Source organism: Carcharhinus amblyrhynchos, chromosome 4, assembly GCF_965287045.1.
Source record: "Carcharhinus amblyrhynchos chromosome 4, sCarAmb.v2.hapA, whole genome shotgun sequence".
Taxonomy (NCBI): Eukaryota; Metazoa; Chordata; class Chondrichthyes; order Carcharhiniformes; family Carcharhinidae; genus Carcharhinus; species Carcharhinus amblyrhynchos.
In genome coordinates, this window is record NC_137327.1 from 36,866,574 (window position 1) to 36,887,522 (window position 20,949).

General features: G+C 38.1%; 1 protein-coding gene across 4 annotated transcripts in view; it reads left to right on the forward strand.

Annotated features, from left to right (window-relative positions):
• Positions 1–15,230, forward strand: part of cyld (cylindromatosis (turban tumor syndrome)) — a 61,466-nt gene extending 46,236 nt beyond the window's left edge. For all 4 annotated transcript variants that reach the window (XM_080186984.1, XM_080186983.1, XM_080186985.1 and 1 more), the window contains 6 exons: positions 3,158–3,224; positions 5,607–5,739; positions 6,930–7,038; positions 9,947–10,065; positions 11,869–12,085; positions 13,604–15,230. In XM_080186984.1, the coding sequence (XP_080043110.1) occupies positions 3,158–3,224; positions 5,607–5,739; positions 6,930–7,038; positions 9,947–10,065; positions 11,869–12,085; positions 13,604–13,788 (830 nt within the window). In that variant the 3' untranslated portion in view covers positions 13,789–15,230. The remainder of the gene's footprint in view (positions 1–3,157; positions 3,225–5,606; positions 5,740–6,929; positions 7,039–9,946; positions 10,066–11,868; positions 12,086–13,603) is intronic.
• Positions 15,231–20,949: the final 5,719 nt, after the last annotated feature.

A 20,949-nucleotide genomic window follows, 5' to 3' on the forward strand; every position in this document is an offset into this window, starting at 1 on the left:
CTACCTTCATCTACACACTTAGTTACCTCCTCAAAGAATTCAATCAAATTTGTGAAGCAAGACTGACCCTTCACGAATCTGTGCTGACTATCCCAGATTAAGCTGCATCTTTCCAAATGGTCATAAATCCTATCCCTCAGGACCTTTTTCCATTAACTTACTGACCACCGAAGTAAGACTAACCAGCCTATAATTCCCAGGGTCATTCCTATTTCCTCTCCTGAGCAGAGGAACAACATTCACCACTCTCCAGTCCTCTGGCACTATCCCCGTGGACAGTGAGGACCCAAAGATCAAAGCTAAAAGCTCTGCAATCTCATCCCTTGCTTCCCAAAGAATCCTAGAGTGTATCCCATCTGGCCCAGGGGACTTAACATCCCTCAGGTTTTTCAAAATTGCTAATACATCTTCCCTCGAACATCTACCTCCTCCAGCCTATCACAATATGTATCACACTCTCACCCTCAAAAACACAGCCCCTCTCCTTGGTGAACACTGAAGAAAAGTATTCATTTGTCGTCTCTCCTATCTCTTCTGACTCCATGCACAAGTTCCCACCACAATTCTTGACCAGCCCTAACCTCACCCTGGCCATTCTTATATTTCTCAAAAGAGTAAAAAGCCTTGGGGTTTTCCTTGATCTGACCCGCCAAGGACTTTTCATGCCGCCTCCTAGCTCTCCTAAGCCCTTTTTTTTAGCTCATTCCTTGCTTCCTTGTAACCCTCAAGAGACCTAACTGAACCTTGTTTTCTCATCCTTATGTACGCTTCCTTTTTCCCCTTGACAAGACATTCAACTTCTTTTGTGAACCATGATTCCCTCATTCAGCTATTTCTTCCCTGCCTGACAGGGGCATACCTATTGGGGACGTGCAGTACAAATTTCTTGAACAAGTTCCACTTTTCATTTGTGCCTTCCCTTGACAGTTTCTGTTCCCATCTTATGCTCCCTAATTCTTGCCTAATTGCGTCGTAATTACCCCTCCCCCAATTATAAACCTTGCCCTGCTGCATGGCCCTATCCCTCTCCATTGCAATAATGAAAGAAACCGAATTGTGGTCACTCTCCAAAGTTCTCGCCCACAAATAAATCTAACACTTGGCGTGGTTCATTACCGAGTTCAATGTGGCCCCACTTCTTGTCAGCCTATCCACATATTGTGTCAGGAAACCCTCCTGCTCACACTGTACAAAAACTGCCCCATCTGAAGTATTCGACCTGTAAAGGTTCCAATCAATATTTGGAAAGTTAAAATCACCTTTATGCTCCTTGGAATTTAGAAGAATGAAAGGTGACCTTATTGAAACACGTGAGGAGTCTTGACATGATAGATGCTGGAAGGTTGTTTCCCCTCATGGAGTTATCTAGTACTAAAAATAAGGTGTCTCCCATTTAAGATGGGGTGAGAAATTTCTTTTGTCAGAGAGCCTTGAGACTTTGGAGTTCTCTTTTTTTTTTGTGAAGAGCAATGGAGGATGGGTCATAACATAAATTCAAGATGGAGTTAAGCTTTTAATTGAAAAAGGAGTTAAGGATTATGGGGGCAGTGAGGAAAGTGGAGTTGAGGCCACTATGTGATTAGCCATGGTCTTATTGAATTGCAGAGCAAGCTTGAATGGCCAACTCTTACCCCTATATCTTATGATAATGAAGTTAAGTAACATTTTACAGGTCGTTCTGCAATTTAATGGTCCATATCTTTGAAAAGACTTCCTATATATGTTGTTTACGACTTTTTTTTTACTTTGAAGTTACAATGTCAATGCTCAGAGTGGACTGGTCAAACCTGAATCCATTCTTTGCTTGCTCCGAAAACCAAATTCAAATTTCAATTGCATCAATTCATAGTCCCCTCAAGAGAGACAAATAAGATCCAAGCTTACTAGATAAAGCATTGCACCCCAATGTTTTTTGGACTTTGTTGAAACAATGTTTTGTACCAGGCTCATTTATGATCACTTTACGTCCTTATAGCCTGGCGTACAGTAAAGTTTCAATGATTTGCCCTCCACATTGTGTTTTAGCCTCTATCAGAATATTTGCTTTTGAATCAGTTAATTTTCAGTTTTGTGTTATGAGCTTGATCAGAAGTTGTTGGCTGAGACTTGTCAAATTTAAAAAAAAATTATCTAAGAATCAATTTTTAATTTAAACAAAAGCCTTGGAAGCCTGCAGACTGCCCCACCCAGCCCAAGAGGGATCCGTTATAATTTATGCCTGAGATGTAATGGCAGCAAAGTGGTTACCACTGCTGCCTCAGTGCCAAGGATCCAGGTTTGATTCCAGCCTTCGGCAACTTCATAGAGTTTGCATATTCTCCCTGTGTCTGAGTGGATTTCCTCCGTGTGCTCCAGTTTCTGCTACGGTCTAAAGATGTGCAGATTAGGTATTTGGTGGATTGGCCGTGGTAAATATGCGGGTTTAAGAGAAAAGGGCATGGGGTGGTCCTGGGTGAGATACTGTTGCAGAGATGGACTGAATGACCTCCTTCTGCACTGTAGGAATTCTATGGTAGTTTGAGAAGTTTTCATGAACATATTATTCCAAATTTTGATTTACAGTACTTGCCTGAGTAACTATCGAGGAAATGTTTGACAGATCAAATCCTTGTCTAACACCTGGGTAACTCCACAACTGGATTTTCATGGACCCTCACCATCACCAATCAGACTCAACTCACCACAGACCTGATAGCAATCCATCTACCCACCCATCCATCAACCACCTCATACTCAAAAGACTGGACTAAATTTACCAGGCAGAATGTGGCAGCAAGTATCTTTCCCCCGATCCTTCTCTGCTCCTAAGGAGTTCCCCAGGGTTGCACATTTCTGTGACAGTCTGAATTGGAAGATTCCCGAAGAAACACAGCAGTGTCAGATTGGGAAAACCTTTGCATACGGCAGCCATGCGTGCAGCATTGCTGCTGCTCGGAAGATTCAGGCCTTTTAAGTGGTGATCGTTTTGAAATGCAAGATTTAAATGTAAATAGTAAACACTGGGTATCAACATTTCCACATGTTTATATCTTGAGTAGATCGAGAATGACTTTATCAAATATTTTTTAAATTTTAAAGAACGTTCTATAATGCTAATAAGACAGATCTTTGGGCATTTCTTTATTTGTCTACGTGACCAAAATTTCCAATTTTATAGATCCTGAAGAATTTCTCAACATACTGTTTCATCATATATTAAAGGTTGAACCTTTGTTGAAAATCAGGTAAGCACATCTTTATCAGGGCCAACTGAAGACTTTGCATTACAAATCATATTGGAGGCCAGTGTTTGCAACGTGATTTTAAAAATTTTGGGTTGATGAAAATAGAAATGGAAAACCCCAGTCCGTGATTTAATTAGTTACATTGTCAAGACAGTGGTTTCATGGTTGAGAACTTCCTGTCCAGTTTTGTGTGTCAATCTTGAAAAGAACAAAAAATTTGCATGTATATAGTGTTTTTATTTCCTGAAAATGTCCAATTATAGCTAAAGAGAATTGTGGCAGCCAGTTGGTACATGACAAATAAATTGTATGACCAATTAATCTGTTTTAGTGATAATTGAGAGATGATTGCTGGCCCAAATTTGCTGTTCTTTGAAAGGTATCATGTGACCATTTACTTCTGACGCAGTAGGTAGAGATTAATTTGTCTAACATCACGCCAACATCGTGGTCACATTGAAAAAGTATACACCACTACAAAGTAAACATTCCAAACCAAATTTATGAATGAAATTGCATGCAAATTTACTGTTCACTTTCCTGCATTCCTTGTGCCCATCTTCTCTGTGCCTTTACCAGTCTTATTGCTCTTAAGTAGGTGGCTACAATATGGTGGGTAACAGTTTGCAGGATTTCATTGGAGGAGACCACAGACTTTGGGGATAACCTTTTACAGCTCTGAGCATTGAAGGCCTGGCTGCAGACTGCAATATCTAGGCAAGGGTAGCAGCAGATTTGTTGACAGCCTACAGTTAGGTGGAATGGCCGAGGTGGGAGCACAGGTGCTGTTATCCCATGTTCAGTTGAATTACTGCAACTCTCAGCAACCCTAGTAATCTGTTAAAAATAAATTGCTGGACTACTGTAATGCACTGCAAGCCCCTTTGATCATTGATATCCATAGTCCTGATGGCAACGATCTGAACTTGCATGGCAGGAAGGGAGCCAGTCTGAGCTTCCACTTCAGCATTCAAACCTTTGGTAGAAATTACTTGTGATGCAGTGGAGACTTGAGTGCACTGATGGAGTTGGCCATCACGTCAATCCAGAGAAAGATAGGCTGCATGCTCTTGTAAGTCCTGTTCCAAACTTGAGCCGGAATCCTTCTTGACATTGAATACCAACTTTGTAATAGACTTTCTAATACACAAAGCATTTTGTTGGATGTGCACATCATCTACTTACGGCAATAAAAAACAGAAAATGCTGGAAATGCTTAGCAAATCTGTTGAAATCTGTGGAGAGAGAAACAGAGTTAATGTTTCAGATCGATGACTCTTGTCTAGAACATTGTAGATCTAATAAAATGATACCTGGACTCCAAGGATTAAGCTACGAGGAATGGTTAAAAGAATTGGTTTGTATTCTTGGGAATTTGGAAAGTTAAGATTTATAGAGTGGGGAAAATTATTTATGCTAGTTGAGTCTAGAACCAGAGAACATGGTCAGAAAAGTGGAGGCCAGCCTTTCAGGTGAGAAATAAGAAAAGTTAAAACTCCCTTCCACGTGTGGCAATTGACACTAGATCAATTGTAAATCTTAAAGCTGAGATTGATAGATTATTTTTATTAACCAGTGGGGCAAAAGTAGGCATATGGAGTTAAGTGGTAGATCAACCATGATCTTATTGAATGATGGAATGGAGACATAGTGTTAAATGGCCCAAATCCTGTTTTTATCCCTAATTCTGCTGTATGCAAGTTCTCCTCCAGGTCACACATCCCCACTTGGGCATATAATCATGATCCCTTTATTATTGCCAGACAGAATCCTGGAATTCTACACTTATTAGGTTAGGTGCCCCATCAGTAGAAGAACTGGGGAAATTTATAAACAGCCTACACTATTGTCTCTGGGTAACTAAGAATGGGCAAAAAAAAACAGAGACTTAGCCAGAGTTTCTCACATCCTGAGAAAACTGAACTTTTGGGAAGAGACAGTACCCATGACCTAATCAGCGCATTTCATCATTCCTTGTCCTTTTTTAACTAAAACCTACAAACCTGTCACAATCCTGCCTGCTCTGTCTCTTGATTACCATATTACCTTGCCAAAAACCTGGCTCTAAAGTTAGTATGGCATGAAAATATTTGGATTTCCTCACCATCTTTTTTCACCTTGTCCTGAAATAGTACCTCATTCTGCAGGGAGCAGGAGGAAAGACTTCATTTGAAAACTGAGTCTCTCTAGCTGTCCATGTTATGCAGGGATACTAATACAGTTTGTGTACTTCTGCCGCATTTGAGCTGCAAGCACAGCAGGGACTGGGGTTGGGACCAGCAATCATCTCAGTTTGTATTTCTCAGTGCCATATTTACTGACTTCACCGTTGGGTGGGCAAATTTTATGTGGAATTCATTTTTAAAATTTATTTCAACACAGATCAGCTGGACAAAAAGTACAAGATTGTTTCTTTTACCAAATATTCATGGATAAAAATGAAAATGTTGGTGTTCCAACAATTCAGCAGTTACTTGAATGGTCCTTTATTACCAGTGATCTTAAATTTGCTGAGGTATGTGGTATTTAAATGAATTTCTCGGAGCTGCACAACTACATTTTAGTTGTGCTTTCAGATGCATGGAAGTTAAAGTGTTCATCTTCTTGATTCACCTGGAAAGCTTTGATGTTTGGATTTCATTACTTACACGGTCATATTTGGATATACTGGATCTCCTCTGTCTTTTATCAAACATGGAAAAGCCTAGCTATACAAAGATACTCTTTAACTCTTGACCTGTATTTAAATTAGACAAAATCCATGTCAGTAACATAATTGCTGACCAAAGTGTCATGCAGACAACCAGAAACAGAAGTTAAATTAGTGGATTTCAAGAGAGCTACTAACCATGAATAGAATGGGGAATTGGCATTGCCATTCTGGGTCTTTCATAGTAAAGAAGCAGATTTAAATAAGGAGCTGCTCATCTTAGAAGACAAAGACTTTATTTACAGTATAAATAAATAATTGTGTTTCCTTGTGAAAATAATCATCAAGCAGCCTGTGTTAAAAATACAATATTTAATAGAGGAAAAGCTGGATTGGATATTTGCCCTTCTGATTTAGACAAGGCGTTATTACCATTCCTTTTGTTAATTTTTATTTGCAAACTGCGATAAACGTAAATACTTTACTAAAAATGAATCAAAGAAGGGCAGCATGGTGGCATAGTGGTTAGCACTGTTGCCTCATAGCGTTAGGGACCCAGGTTTGATTCCGGCTATGGTCACTGTCTATGTGGAGTTTGCACGTTCTCCCTGTGTCTGTGTGGGTTTACTCCGGGTGCTCCGGTTTTCCCTCAGTCCAGAGATGTGCATGTTAGGTGGTTTGGCCATGCTAAATTGCCCCTTAGTGTCAGGGGGACTAGCTAGGGTAAATGCATGGGATTATGGGGATAGTGACTGGATGGGATTGTGGTCAGTGCAGACTTGGGCTGAATGGCAGCCTCCTGCACATAGAGGTCCTATGATTATATGAAAGAAAATAAGTTTAGTGGAAGATGAACTGAGGAAATGGGACATGTTGAGAGAACCTGGTTACTTAAGTCCTTTGCATAATGTCTTGTTAAAACAACCAAAGTGCTTTAAGTTCTCAAGTAAATTATATAAAACTTTGAAAGTTCATTTGAGCTTGGAGCTCATTTAGAATTTAACAAATAATATGGCTAACTGAAATGTCTATGCTTGACTAATTTTTATTTGTAGGCGCCTTCGTGTCTCATAGTTCAGATGCCTCGATTCGGAAAAGATTTCAAGTTGTTCAATAAGATATTTCCATCTTTGGAATTGGATATCACAGATTTGTTAGAAGACAGTAAGTAACTATTTTAGTGTACTTCTAAATGTCTTTATAATTAATTGCTTTATTCAGTGTTGTTGTCAGAAATCTAGAAGACTATTTGGCCTATTAAACTGTCTGCCCTGCTTGATTTTTTTTTCTCTGCTCCTTCCTGGAGTGTTCCTCCTCAAAAGTCACTCAGACTATTAATTATGTCATGTCAATGTAATTTACTCAGATCTGCAGCTCCTTTCAAGAGTTCTAAGTTGTGAATAAGCATCCATTCAAACATTTTTAACTGAAGGAGTTATCGTGCTTAAACTTAACATTTAGCTACTTGGAATCGTCATTCCAAAGAGAGACTGTTGTACTTTCTAAAGGGACAAAAGCTTTGTTTCTTTATTTCTTGGTTGTATGGTTTTATCCTCATTGAGTGGATGTTTTCACTATTTTAGTACACACCAATGTTCATTTGAACAAACTTGAGTGCCATTTGCCTCCTTGTTACCTTGATGCTGAGTCTGTAACGTTCTTTTTGAATGTTACATGTCTTCACATTAAAGCAAACTTTAGTTTTCATGGTCCTTTTTATGTCTAATGTTAAGGCTCCAATGTTGAACAATTCCAATTCAGCAGCTCCACCACAGTATGGTAAATATTGTACAGTTTCTTCTGCTGCCGATTTCACTAAATGACTGGGACATTCAATCCTAATGTTTCTGCCACCTACGTTTTCATTTGAGAGCAACACTATTCCATTACTACTATCAAACTTTCCATTTCACACAAGTTATCCCCTCCTTAAGCAACAAATGCGTAAACATTTTTGGATTGATTTCACCTCCCACATTGGCTGATCCATGACAGTCCCCGGCTTCTGAATTCTTTCTTTCATGTTTTTTTTCCCCGTGTGTTTGGCTGCAGATAGTCTGGTATCTGATGTTTGTTGTCTGACAAGTTTTAACGGTCTTATTGATGTTAAAATGAACATAGTTACAACCAAGCAAAGATGGCTTTTCATTGCCTTACAACTAAAGTTTCAACTGTAATATAGCTAGCAGCCACTTGAGGGAGTACCACTTTGCAAGAAACCCAATTTCAGCTTAGAGTGGTTCCTTTTTACATGTTCTTCAGCAGATGAAAATTCCTGAAGCTCAGAATCATTTCTGATTACTTTGTAGATTACAAATTTTTCTGACTTGGGATTCCTATTTCCACAACTCAATTTAAATAACTTGACAGTCAATTTCTGCTTATAGTTACTTTCATTATGTTCTGTTGCCATCCAAACTTAATCCACTGAAACAGCAAATCCATCATGCTAATGTGTTGAATTTGACTTGTGTTTAGAATTCTGTACTTTCAATAGTACACATTGTGTTGTTTTGATTAAGATATTTTTAAGATGTCAGCCCAATGCCCTCACTAATATTTATCCTCAACTAACATCAGCATCATTGCAGTTATATCTCCACATTGGTGACACATCAGCTACAAATCCAACTTTGGGTAGCCAAGTTTGTATATGCAGAGTGTCATTAGTTCCTTAGATAGTACTTTCCAAGCCCATTACAGCTACTATCTAGAAGAACAAGGATAGCAGATACCTAGAAACACTACCACCTGGAGGTTCCCCTCCAAGTCACTCAACTGGAATTCCCTCTCAACAACACTGTGGGTATACCTACACCTCAGGGACTGCAGCAGCTCAAGAAGGAGCTCACCACCATCTTCTGAAAGTTAACTAGGGATGGGCAATGAATGCTGGCCTAGCCCGTGATGCCTACATTCCCATAAATTAATTTTTAAAAAGTTAATTGAAAAAACTATCAGCATGTCCATAACCATGCTGTTGACTTAAGACAAATATTTTCCATGGAAACAGTAGTCTTTTGCAGTGCAACAATATCCCTTCTGGTTTTGGAGCAAATGAAATGAAGCAGAAGTATCCTACTTAACTTTTTTTCCTCTTTGGAAGATGGTGCATAATTTGCTTCCAAAGTAGCTCAGCTTCATCTGTAAACTTAAAAATTGTTGGCAGCTATTCATAAAAACAGCAACCTCTTAGCACATACCTTATGCGCTAATGTCTCAAAACTCTTACCAAACTGCAATTAAGGCTATTAGGAAACTTTTGACAGGCATAGCAGAGAATATTGAAACAAAGTAGTTTTAGGAGAAAATACCAAAGTAGCTGAATGATCTGTCTCTGGTACTGAAGTAGAAGACACAGGGCAAATAATCTCACATTCTTCTGACACAAAGGTACATGTATGCGGACGTGAGGCTGGAGAAGATTGCTCCGATAGAATACAAAGCTTTCTTGTCACTAGATTTAGCCTGACAGGTTAATGGAATTGGAGCCAGAGACATGTAGTTACTTGCACTGGGTAAAGGACAGAATTTCTTTTTGTTGCACTGAAAGAAATTGTGGCTCGTTCGTTGTTTGCGATAACGGGTAATGCCCTTGATACTCTTGACTTTTCTTCACACCCTCCCCCTGCCAAGGTGCACTGAAGAAAGTTCGAATGCTTTCACATTCAATCCGGCTGAAATTAGTTCACTCAATACACAAAACTAATCTGGAACTCGACAGCTGGTCTGCATCATTCATTAATATGCCTCTTGGATATTTATTGACTGAACTTTAAGTGAGGGTAGTGTTTTATATTATTTCCGTCCAATTGCCAAAGTTGCTTGTGTAATGAGTGCGCAGATTCATAGTACAGGCTGCTCACTTACTGACTCAAAACTTGGAAGATGCTATAGACAGATAATCCCTTAGTCAAATTTCCCAGTGGTCGTTAGAAATGAATGTGCAGACATAAAAATTTGTGGCAAATTATTTTGAAAAGTACTGAAATATTCAAACTCTTAAGTGTAACATAGCAGAACAGTTCAAAATATAATGCAACTAGCTTTAATTTTGTCTTTTTATTTGTAGCACCCAGAGACTGTCGTATCTGTGGAGGTCTTGCCCTTTATGAGTGCAAAGAATGTTATGAGGACATTGATATAACTGCTGGGAAAATCAAGCAGTTCTGCAAAACTTGTACTACCCAAGTATGTATTTTTCTTTGTGGATTATAGAGATGCCATTACAAAATGTGAGTTTCCATGCTAAGCAGAATAGACATTGGTTATCAATTAAATGTTCACTTTCCCCTTGAAGAAATGGCATTGATTGTGTTCAAGCTGATAATTTTGTTTTGCATTCTTCATAGAAATTGCAAGACAAAGTAAGCCAAGATCCATTTTGTTGACATTTTTATATTTTACCATTTTGACAGACACTGGAGTGATAGCTGCAATGTCAGCAGTTCCTCCCAAGCTTTACTATTACACTTACCACGTGTCTGAAATTCCCCATGTGCAAAATGTTATTTTTAGAAAAAAATCTAATTTGCATTTGAAGTAGTACTAACTGCTTCTAACACCTTCCTAGCAAACCTCTTCTATTGATTGACCACTTGTTCATTGAAACATTTCTGAATTCACCCCCTCCTTTGAGTGCAGGCTGTACCCTTTGGTTCTACAGTTCTGGACAACCTGTAATAACTTGTCTGCATTAACTAGACATTATGCAGTCATATCACCTCTCAACCTTTCCTCTGTAGTGAAATGTGCAGAATTTAGTTATTTACTGTGACTTATTTTGACTATGCTCTCTTAATTTGAATTAATACCATTAATTAATGAACATCATTAATTAATGAAAATGTCACCAGTTGGGTTGAGTATTATAGATAACTGGACACATTACAAATCCAGAATAATTGCATTTAGCAGGGTACAGCCATTGGCCCCATTAATATTCAGTGAATGATAGCCTGAAGTCTTGACTGATCATTGATTTGCTCTAGAATAACATTTAATTGTCTAAGATTGGCATGTAAATCAACTTCTTTTACAATACTAAACTATGTCATACACTTCTGCTACAGAGCTGTTTTAGAAAGTGACAGTATGTTTTAGAGTTTCTCACTTTGATGAAGCTGTTCTTTACGTGTAGGGATTTTTATCAACAGTAAGGATGGGGAGAACATAGCCAGTGGGAATGCTCTTACCCATTGTGCTCCTTCCAATGATTTGTGATTTATTGTGCTTGTTTCTGTTGATTTGAGAAGAGTGACAGGTATTAAATACAACATGTTATATGTAAATCCTGACCATTTCAGGACACTTATTCAAAGTAATCAAAAGGAAATTTTGTTTAATCAGTTGGCGGTGTTATTACATTTAAATTGCATTGGATTATAATTCAATTATCCACACAATATAAATTGACAAAAAATATTTTTACTTTGAGTAGTTGGGTTCTGGAATGCACTGTCTGAAAGTGGTGGTGGCATATTCAATTATGGCTTTTGAAAGAGATTGGATAATTGGAGAGAAAATGTGCACGAATATGGGTAAAAGACTGGACAGTAGGCAGAGAGTTGGCAGGGGCATGATGTGCTACCTCCTACACTGGAACCATTCTATGGAACGTGGCTGCTTTCAACTCTCTTCTCTTCAAACTTGAAAGTACTAGCATAACAATGAATACTAATTTATAAAATTGTTACGAACATTTAATTGATTCACTAATGTTAGGGAAGGAAACTTACCTGGTTTTGGCCTACCTCTAATTCAGTCTTTCACACCAATGTAATTGACTTTTAATGCCCTCTGAAGTGGCCTGGTGAACCACACATCTGTCCCTTCTTTAAGAGAAAAGTTGGGCATTAAATCCAGCCTTGGCGGTGATACCCATATAATTTGGACAAAAAGGAGTATTTGAACTTTTGGCTGCTCAGACTCTCTACCTTGCAGAAGATTATAATGGTGCCTTTAAGTTTGCATTGATGCAGTTCTTTGTTCCAGGTACATCTACATCCTAAGAGACAAGGACATAAGCAGAGAAAAGTAACTCTACCAGAACAGATGGCTGACTATGCCTGGAGGCAGTGTTGTGTGCCCAGACAGACGATGAAGCTGTTTGCTGTGCTCTGTATAGAGACTAGTCACTACGTGGCTTTTGTCAAATATGGCCCAGATGACTCCGCCTGGTTGTTTTTCGACAGCATGGCAGATCGAGATGGTACCGTACAGTTTTCATGACCTATATTTCTTTTGTGTCTTCACTGTTTTGTGCTCTTTGTGTTGTCACTGCATTGGAAACTAGAATTTGTATCCAGTGATACTTTGTGTTGCAAATAATAACAGGCAATGTAACACCAAAGTTTTATTTGTGATAACTAGTATCTACAAATGAGTTTTGTTCTATTTTTATATCTTTGGTTTAGTTATGTTGCGTTATATTTAATGAGCACTTTAAATTTAGTTGCACAGGAAAGCTAAAAATTAGTTAAATCTTGTAGTTGAAGTTTCTCTGCCAATACTGGGATGAGTTTGAACATCCTGAAGTACATTATAATATGCATTGAGTTGCAGAAAGCCATGTGCATATACTGCATGGTGGCAACTTGTCTCTAAGACAATACTGTAAATGCAGGAAAAGTTTGCATTTCATCACAACTGAAACACAGGATGCTGTTGTCTTAATGTTCCTGAATCTGCAGCAAACTCCTGCAGGACTCAAATTATAGTTGTCTAAACTTTTATTTCTATGAATGTTGTAAGGAATTCAAATGCTTTTAGTATATTGCAGGACATTTGATATACGTACTTTGTATGCATGTATGCAAAGCTGAATGCTTTGGAATATAATGAGTTTGTCGCTTAAGTTTGGCTTAAAAATTACATTTTAGTTAAGTTTTCCTTTGCCACCTTGAAAGAGGCTGTACATTTATATGGCACCATTCAAATCTCAAATCTTCAGGATGTTTCAAACCTTCACAGCCAAAGAAGCACTTCTAAGATGTTATTGATTGTCATAAAGAACCATATGGTCCACTAATGTCCTTTTAAGGAAGGAAATCTTCCTTACCCGTTCTGCATACATGCAACTCCAGATACCCAGCAATGTGGCTGACTCTTAACAGCCCTCTGAGGTGGCCGAGCAAGCCATTCAGTTCAAGGCCAGTGAAGGATGGGCAACAGATGCTGGCCTACCAGTGATGCTCAGTTCCCATGAAAGAATTTTTTAAAAACTGCACATCACCAGATGTATGTGCTTAAATGAAAACACGCTACCTCAATAAAAGCATTTGCTTGTCTTTTCATCTAACGTTCGATCGATTCAGGGTTACATAGATTTGGGTATTGCGAACTGATTCTGTGAATTTCTCACTAAAAAAAAATACATTGTAGCAGCCAAATATTCTCCATCCCTGGGCCCCTGCATTCACAGCTACAACAATTCTAATAGTATCCAAGTCAAATTGTTGACTGAGGGTAATTCCAGCTGGTTTTAAATCTTCCCTAAATGTAGGTGTTTCCAAATATACAGTCATACAGATGCATTTTTTTATTAGTAAGCAGAAAGGTTGCTGAATGAAATTTAAGCTGAACTAATTTATTGTGTTCATTTTTTATAATACCAGAACTAAGATTATTCTTAATATGTTAAATTATGCTCCGCATAATCTGCATATTCAAAGATTATGATTTATACAAAAAGCGTGAAAATTAAAAACTTTTTTGTTTCGATTTGTAGGTGGACAGAATGGCTACAACATCCCTCAGGTGACTGAGTGTCCTGAGGTAGGAAAATATTTAAAAATGTCACCAGAGGAACTACATGGATTGGATCCTAAAAGTATCCAAGGCTTTGCACGAAGACTGCTATGTGATGCATACATGTGCATGTACCAGAGCCCAACTATGAGTTTGTACAAATAGACTGGTGTGATCCCTTTAGTATTTAAAGAGACAGCCCCAAATGCTAATTTATTACACTTAATGTCTAAATTGCAGAAAATAAAGTGAAAGTATTGCTGTAACATGTTTTGCACTGTAGAATATATCTAGTATTGTGTTCAGTAATTTACTGTAAGTGTAGATCTCTTTAAGGCCTGTTCCAAAATTAATTCATGTGTAAATAATGAATTTTTCTTCATTTAACTTTGAAAAAGTGTGTTGGTACTGCTTTAAAGAATTCTATACCTTTATAGCTTTAACAGATTTATCATTGAAAATTGTTTTATTAACTTACACAGCATTGGAATAGTGTTGACTAATTGCAACATGCATACTCCTAACTCACCCGTTAACTATTTGGCACATGTTGCTCAGTAGCGATCCTGCATTCAAACAAATTAAGTTATTTTTATTGTCAGCCTCCATCTGCTGGTGCAACTTTCCATGACTCCCAGTTCTTTGCAGTCAATCGCTATTAGTCTATTTCTTGATGATGTTTTCCATTCTACTGTAAACATATGATATTTTCGTGCACATATAAACATTGTAATTTTCCAGAATCTTGGTTACACTGGAATAGGGCTTGGTCTTGGAAAGTTCTAATTTTTCTCCTTTTGAACCTCGAAGAAAAAACATTTGTTAATGAGAATTAGAGCAACACTTGAGTTTAAGTATATTTTTAGTGTTTGTATCTTTCTATTCATTTGTGATAAGACTAACCGGTCAGATCCTTGCATCGGGTAAAACAGTAAAATGCAGAGATCGGAGAACTGTTCTTTATCTTTTAAGTTTTTATCATTGCAAAATATGCACTTTGGGAAGCAATTCTCTCCTTATTTATTCTTGCACAAAGGAATCTGTATCTGAAGGAGATGTTGATCAAAGGGAAGCTACTTCTCTGAAGTAGTAAGAGAAAATACAGCTGAGCAGAATGTACACAACCTTTTCTGGCACCCAGTTAATGGATTGCATTCGTACTTGGACTCTGCCACATACCATCCTAAGAGGGAGAGTTTGAAAAGTAAATTTAAATACATATGTATATATGAATAGCTTCATCATTGTACTATGATCCCATTAATTTTGAAAATCAATTTGTATTCAGTCTGAGCTACATCTCAAAGTTTAGTATTATATGCATGGGGTCTTTATCAGTCTAAAAGATCTTCGATTGGTTGTTGGTAAGCATGTATAATTGTATTTTTATCAGAATACTGTATATTGATATGGTACTTGAAAAGAAATAACTGGAATCGGCAAAATACCAAAGTATTCTCTTGTAGCAATTTGGAGCACCTGATAAACCATCAATCAACCTGAAGCCTTAGCTCAGTTTCTCTCTCCATGAAGGCTACTGGACCCTTGGAGTATTTCCAATACTTTTTTATTTCGGTTAAGTACCTCTAGCTTTTAACATGTTCTGTAAGACATGGGTTACACCATAGCCTTCAAATTTGGAGTTCAGTAATTCTAAATTTAGTTACAGATTGAGCTGCTATGCATGAAGAAAGATAATGACATTTATTTCTGCTGCAAGGAGAATGGGCACTGGGCATTTCTTTGGCTTAGAGTTTTCCTAACAAGACTGTTGCACATTGGTTTGATTAGTATTCTGATTCAGCATTACCTTTTTTGTGTGTGGAGTGCATCCCTGCAACCATGAGAAGATAGAGCATGAATATGTTGAAAATCAGGGGCAAGATTTTCCTTATAGGCTTTTGAACCCCACCATCAATCAAATGGAAATTGGAAGCCCATATTGTCTAGCAAACAGTTACTGACTCATTGTTGGTTTCCCCAAATTGACCAATTAATGGCCAGAGGGTGAACTGCTGTCCAATGAAGAATGCTGGACAGGCTTTTGAAGCAGGAGGACCATTAGGAGGCCTTTCCACTTGAAAACTGATACTATAGAATTAAAATAGAAGGTGTTGCAAAAACCCAGCAGATCTGGCAGTATCAGTGGATAGAGAAACACAGTTAATGTTTTGAGTTAAGTGACTCTTTTTCAGAACTCAGGATGCCGTGGCAGTTTGGTGAGGAAGAAGGTGCCCCAAAATGGAGACGACCTCTCTTTAAATATTTGAAATGAAGCAAAAGAAAGTCTTGAATTATTTGGTGCTTTTCATAGTCACCTGATATCTCAAAACTGCTTTGCAGTTAATGAAGTACTTTTGAAGTGTAGTCACTTGTCGAACACGATGGCCAATTGTGCACGTAGCAAGCTCCCACAAACAACAATGTAATAATGACCAGATAGTCTCTTTTTGTGATGTTGATTGAGTGGAAAATATTGGCCAAGACACCAGAGATGACTCTTCTTTGAAGTAGTGCCATAGAACCTTTTGCATCCACTGGAGCAGGTAGATGTGACCTCAGTTTAATGTCTCACCTGAAAGTCATAGAGTCCCTACAGTGCAGAAGGAGGCCATTCGGCCCATGAGGCCTGCGCTGATCACAATCCCACTGAGGCTCTATCCCCACAACTCCGTACCCTAACTAGTGTCCCTAACACTAAGAGGCAGTTTAACATGGCCAATCCACCTACCCTGCTCATCTTTGTACATGTCAACACTTCCAAATATAAAAAAGGTGTTTGCAGCTGGGCCACCATTGTGGGGTTGGGCGGGGTTGAGGGTACCTCATCACAAGTCAGCCTGTGGCCTCTCGGATCTCTCAGCCTAATGGGATCGCAGCCCTCAGTCAATGACGCTCTCCACTACTGCCCTATTGGAGGCCACCTTCAGGCCGAAAAACTAGCCCCTAGCCCCAACCCCCTGCAGGGATCTTTTTAACTGCCCTCTGGCAACAGGCCTTTAATTTAGTTAGCTGCCCCTGCTTGCGGGTGGGCAGCCTTTCCACTTCTAGCAAATGCACCTTGGAGTAAGATAGGCTCTTTCCCTGGCTCTGCCAGAAGGCAGTGCTATTTTTAGGGCCAGTCTGCTTCTATTGCAAAACCAGTGGAAGCTGCAAATCCTGCCAGAAATCTATCTCCTACTCTTCCACTTGCCAAATTGAAGCTGATTGTGCACTGGAGGCAACAGAGAAGTAGGAAGGGAAACAAACCTTATGTTTCATATCCTCCTTCCCTCCCCATGTCCTATTCACTTCTGTTATTTGTTTTTACCTTTTTTGTGTGTTTTCTATAGTGATTTTCCAAAGTATGATAGACCACCACCTTTTACCTTTTCAGTCAATTGATCTATTACAATAATTCTGGTAGCAAGTTCCAAAATGGGGTATAATTTTGTTTGGTATGTAACTATTGCACAACTGGGAAATAGTTTGTTTAAATTTAAAATTTTTGAATCAGTAGCTTTCACTTTGCATTTTCCATCTGCCCGATTTCTTGTCAGTTCTTCATGAAAATTGGGTGTATGACGGTTAGCACATTTGTCCTTTCACATTAGAAATTCCTTTAACTGTTGTCTGATTAGTCCTGTATTAAAGTTTATAACTCCCTTCAGTGTGGGTACAAGCCACAAATTAGTAACCACACTCAAAAGCCATGTTAAGTGGGTGGTTGGTAATTGGGGGAAAGGTAAGCTGACCAATCCATTAGGGAGTGGCTTGCAGTATTTTAGATGAAGTAAGAAGTTTGCATTGGGTCATCCTTTATCTGACCAGAGGTGTCTGCTATTGAGATTGGGTAATGAATGGCTAAAATGTTTCATTCCTTGGTATTAATTTGTTTCACCGAGGGGTACAAATAAAAACAGAATACAATTTTTGTTTTTGGTTTACTTGATGGAAGCACAATGCAACCTGGAGCATTGTTGAGTTCTATATCATTGTGAAGTAATCTTTTTGCAGTAGCTCAGAAGTGACAGGCTAATTGGAACCTGGTCCCAATCCTAGTGCTGTTCTATGAGAGACCATGGAGAGACTTTCTCGCATCACTTGGCCTTGACACCGCAGTGTGTAATTCCAGTGTGGTGCCAGTCTGCATTTAAAAGTAGTGATCTCATAGGTACTTTAGAATTGATAGTTTTTTTTTGAGAACATGCGCAGGGCTCTGTGCATGAGCGATTCCAGTCAGTTGGTATAAATCAGGTGTTGCTGGCTGTGAATTGATTTTGCACCTTCCAATCTTGGTGCAAGATTGGTAACACAGTGTAGTTGGCCTTACAGTGCATTCAGTCCTTGCATTTGTTTTTAAATAGCTAGATTCAGAATGATGACACAGGACTGATGCACAATTGGAAAATGAAGCAACATTTTAAGAGGTGAAGCTGAACTTTGTTTAATTATGTTTTTATTTATTTGGTTGTGCAACCTAAAGAAATAAATATTGTACCTTGGTCCATCTCGTATTAAACCTAGTAACTAATTTTTTTTAGTGCATTTGGTATGCTTTTGTGAATTTATATTCCAATATGATAAATGCACATGTAGCTGTGATAACTGCACAGATATGCAATATGCATGCTGTCATTTTTTTCAATCTTACTGCAACAATTCATTTAGTTTTGAATTCCTTTCTAATGTCTAGCTTTTAAGTCCTCCATTGATGTATTCTAACATTGTGATACGTAGTCATAGCTAGTTTATTTTTTTAACCAAGGACAGTAATAGCATGCACCTATTTGCTTTGTTTTTGAGTTGGGTTAGGCTGTTTAAGAGTGTGATTTGCTCCTTCCATTAGAAATTAAGATAGGTTTTTTTAAAATAGATTTGAGCTTCAAGTTCTGGTTAATTTTATTTTAAATTGGTATCATTTCCTTTTGAGTTTTCAAGCCTTTTTTTTGAATGGATTAAGTAGCTTTTGGTGATTTGAAGGTGCAAAACTTTAGGGCGATGAAAAAGGGTGATGTTCGAGACCTCATCTAAATGGTTGATGTCTTGCAGCAGTATGACAGGAGCACTGAATTCTGATAACTTGAATAATTTTAAATGATCCTTGTTCCAATCTGATTGCAAAGTCTATTTGGAACAAAATACTTTTCATTATTTTGCTTGTGTGATTGCCTTCTGTATCAAGTGTTCGGATTTTAATAAATTAAAATATTTGAATGACTGAGAAACTTGTGAAATTTTGGCACTTTATGTGAAAGTATTTTGTTGCTTGCATTTTATATGTTCTTAAAATGCTTACAGTTAAAAGATGCAGTAGCCTATTTTAAAAATATGTAATTCAGTAGAATATATTCAGAGAACGAACTTTGCAAATAGTGCAATCATTTCCCAAAACAATTCTTATCCAAAAAGTTGTAATTAAGCTTCATTTGAACAGCAAGTTGAGGGAGTTGATTCCCTTGTGCAATGATATCTTGTACTGTGGTGTACTTCAAGAATTAATCAAATTTTATATATTTTCTTTTAGTAATGATTTGAATTATGGCTCCACCTTCAGGCTATTATTTGAATCACATCTTTCGAAAATTGGTTTATTTTTGACTTTAAACATTTTTAAATATAATCAAATATTTGCATGTACACGCAGAATATTTTGAGATCACCTGTGATTGTTGACAGAGTTCATTTGAGTCACCAGACAAACCCTTAACCTTCACTAAAACTGCTTCATTAAGCAGTCACCTGAGGTTTACTGTTTTATGTCTGGAGTTGATGATATCTAATTTTGTGTTGTCTAAACAGTTCAAATTTTATCACTGTTTACAGTACCAAACCCTCATTAAGATCCGCACAAGCTACTGAGTGAATGAATTCACTAACAAATTAGTAAAGTCAAATAATTGTTTACTAACCATGGAATCAACAATTATTTAAGTAATTATGTTTAATTAAATGGTTACAGAGACAATTTGGCTATGTCACAGTCAGCATTAACTGCTGATGAGTTTACAGCTGTGGTCAGTGATATGAAAATTATGAAATTCATTTAGGAATAGATTCCTTGGATAATTTGCTTTCTAATGCTGTTAAAATGTCAATTCATTGAATAGTTTCAAATCTAGAGATATGCAATTCATTTCACCAAGTTTTTGGATGCCAGAGCAGCTATTCATGGTGTTCCCATGTGTGGAATTGAAGTAAGTAACAAAATGTGTCTACCCACCTTATCTCCATGATTCGTAACATGTCCATAAGTGACCTCTCTGGAGCCCCTGGACACCATTTCTGTGCAGGTACCCTTTGCATGCTCCAGAGGTTATGCATAGTGAAGTGTCACGTTCCAGGCACCTTGGGGGAATTTCACAGTAATTTCATTGCAATGTTAATGTAAACCTTACTTGTGACTAATAAATAAACTTTTAACTTTTTAACTTTCTCTTTTTAAAGGTGTTGTCCCTATAAAAGGGAGCATGCAAGCTGCTGGATAATCAAATTTTGCTATTTACATGCAAGCTGTGGCACAATTGAAGAACGGTTCGTCTCCCCGATTTAGTAATACCACCCTGGAAGTACTTGTATATTCATTCTTGGGATATAAGCTTTGCTGACAAAGCCATCCCTAATTGCCCTTGAGAAGGCAGTGGTGGTCCTTGAACCGCTGCAGTCTATGTAATATAAATATACCTGCATGGAGTCAGGGAATTTAGGGTTTTGATGCAATAACAAAGAAATAGCGATTTATAGTTTCAATTCAGGATGAGAACCAAGAAGACTGTCATGTTTCTGGTCTGGTGCAGGAAGCCTTTGAGATTGACCCTCCAAAGGAAATGGGATTAGGTGCTGGAGATAGTCAGTTCCAAGGTACAATTGCACAAACCTGATAACAGTGCTGCAAAATGTTTACCAACTTCACTGAAGTGGTCAGGGTGACATCACATCATAGTTTCTATAGATAAGGGTCCTCAGTTTGAAACCATATAGAAATACTATCAAATCTCACCCACCACACCACATACCTCTCTTACAGGGTTCGGTGCAGCATACTTCCATCATTCATGCAGTAACACTCCAGACTTGTCTGTGCCATGCTGATCAACTGTGCTTTATAGATAGAGGCATGGAATATAGCCTATATCAAACCTTCATAAAAACAGATTTAGCCTTGGCTGGAGTATTATGTCTGATTGGAAACACATATCTTATGAGGCATGTGACAGTTTTGGAGGGAATGCAATGAATGATCTAAATGGTCCCAGCAATGAGAGACTTCAGTTACGTGGTTAGATTGGGAAAGCTGGCTATTCTTGGGGAAGAGAGTATGAGAAGATTTGATTGAGGTGTTCAAAA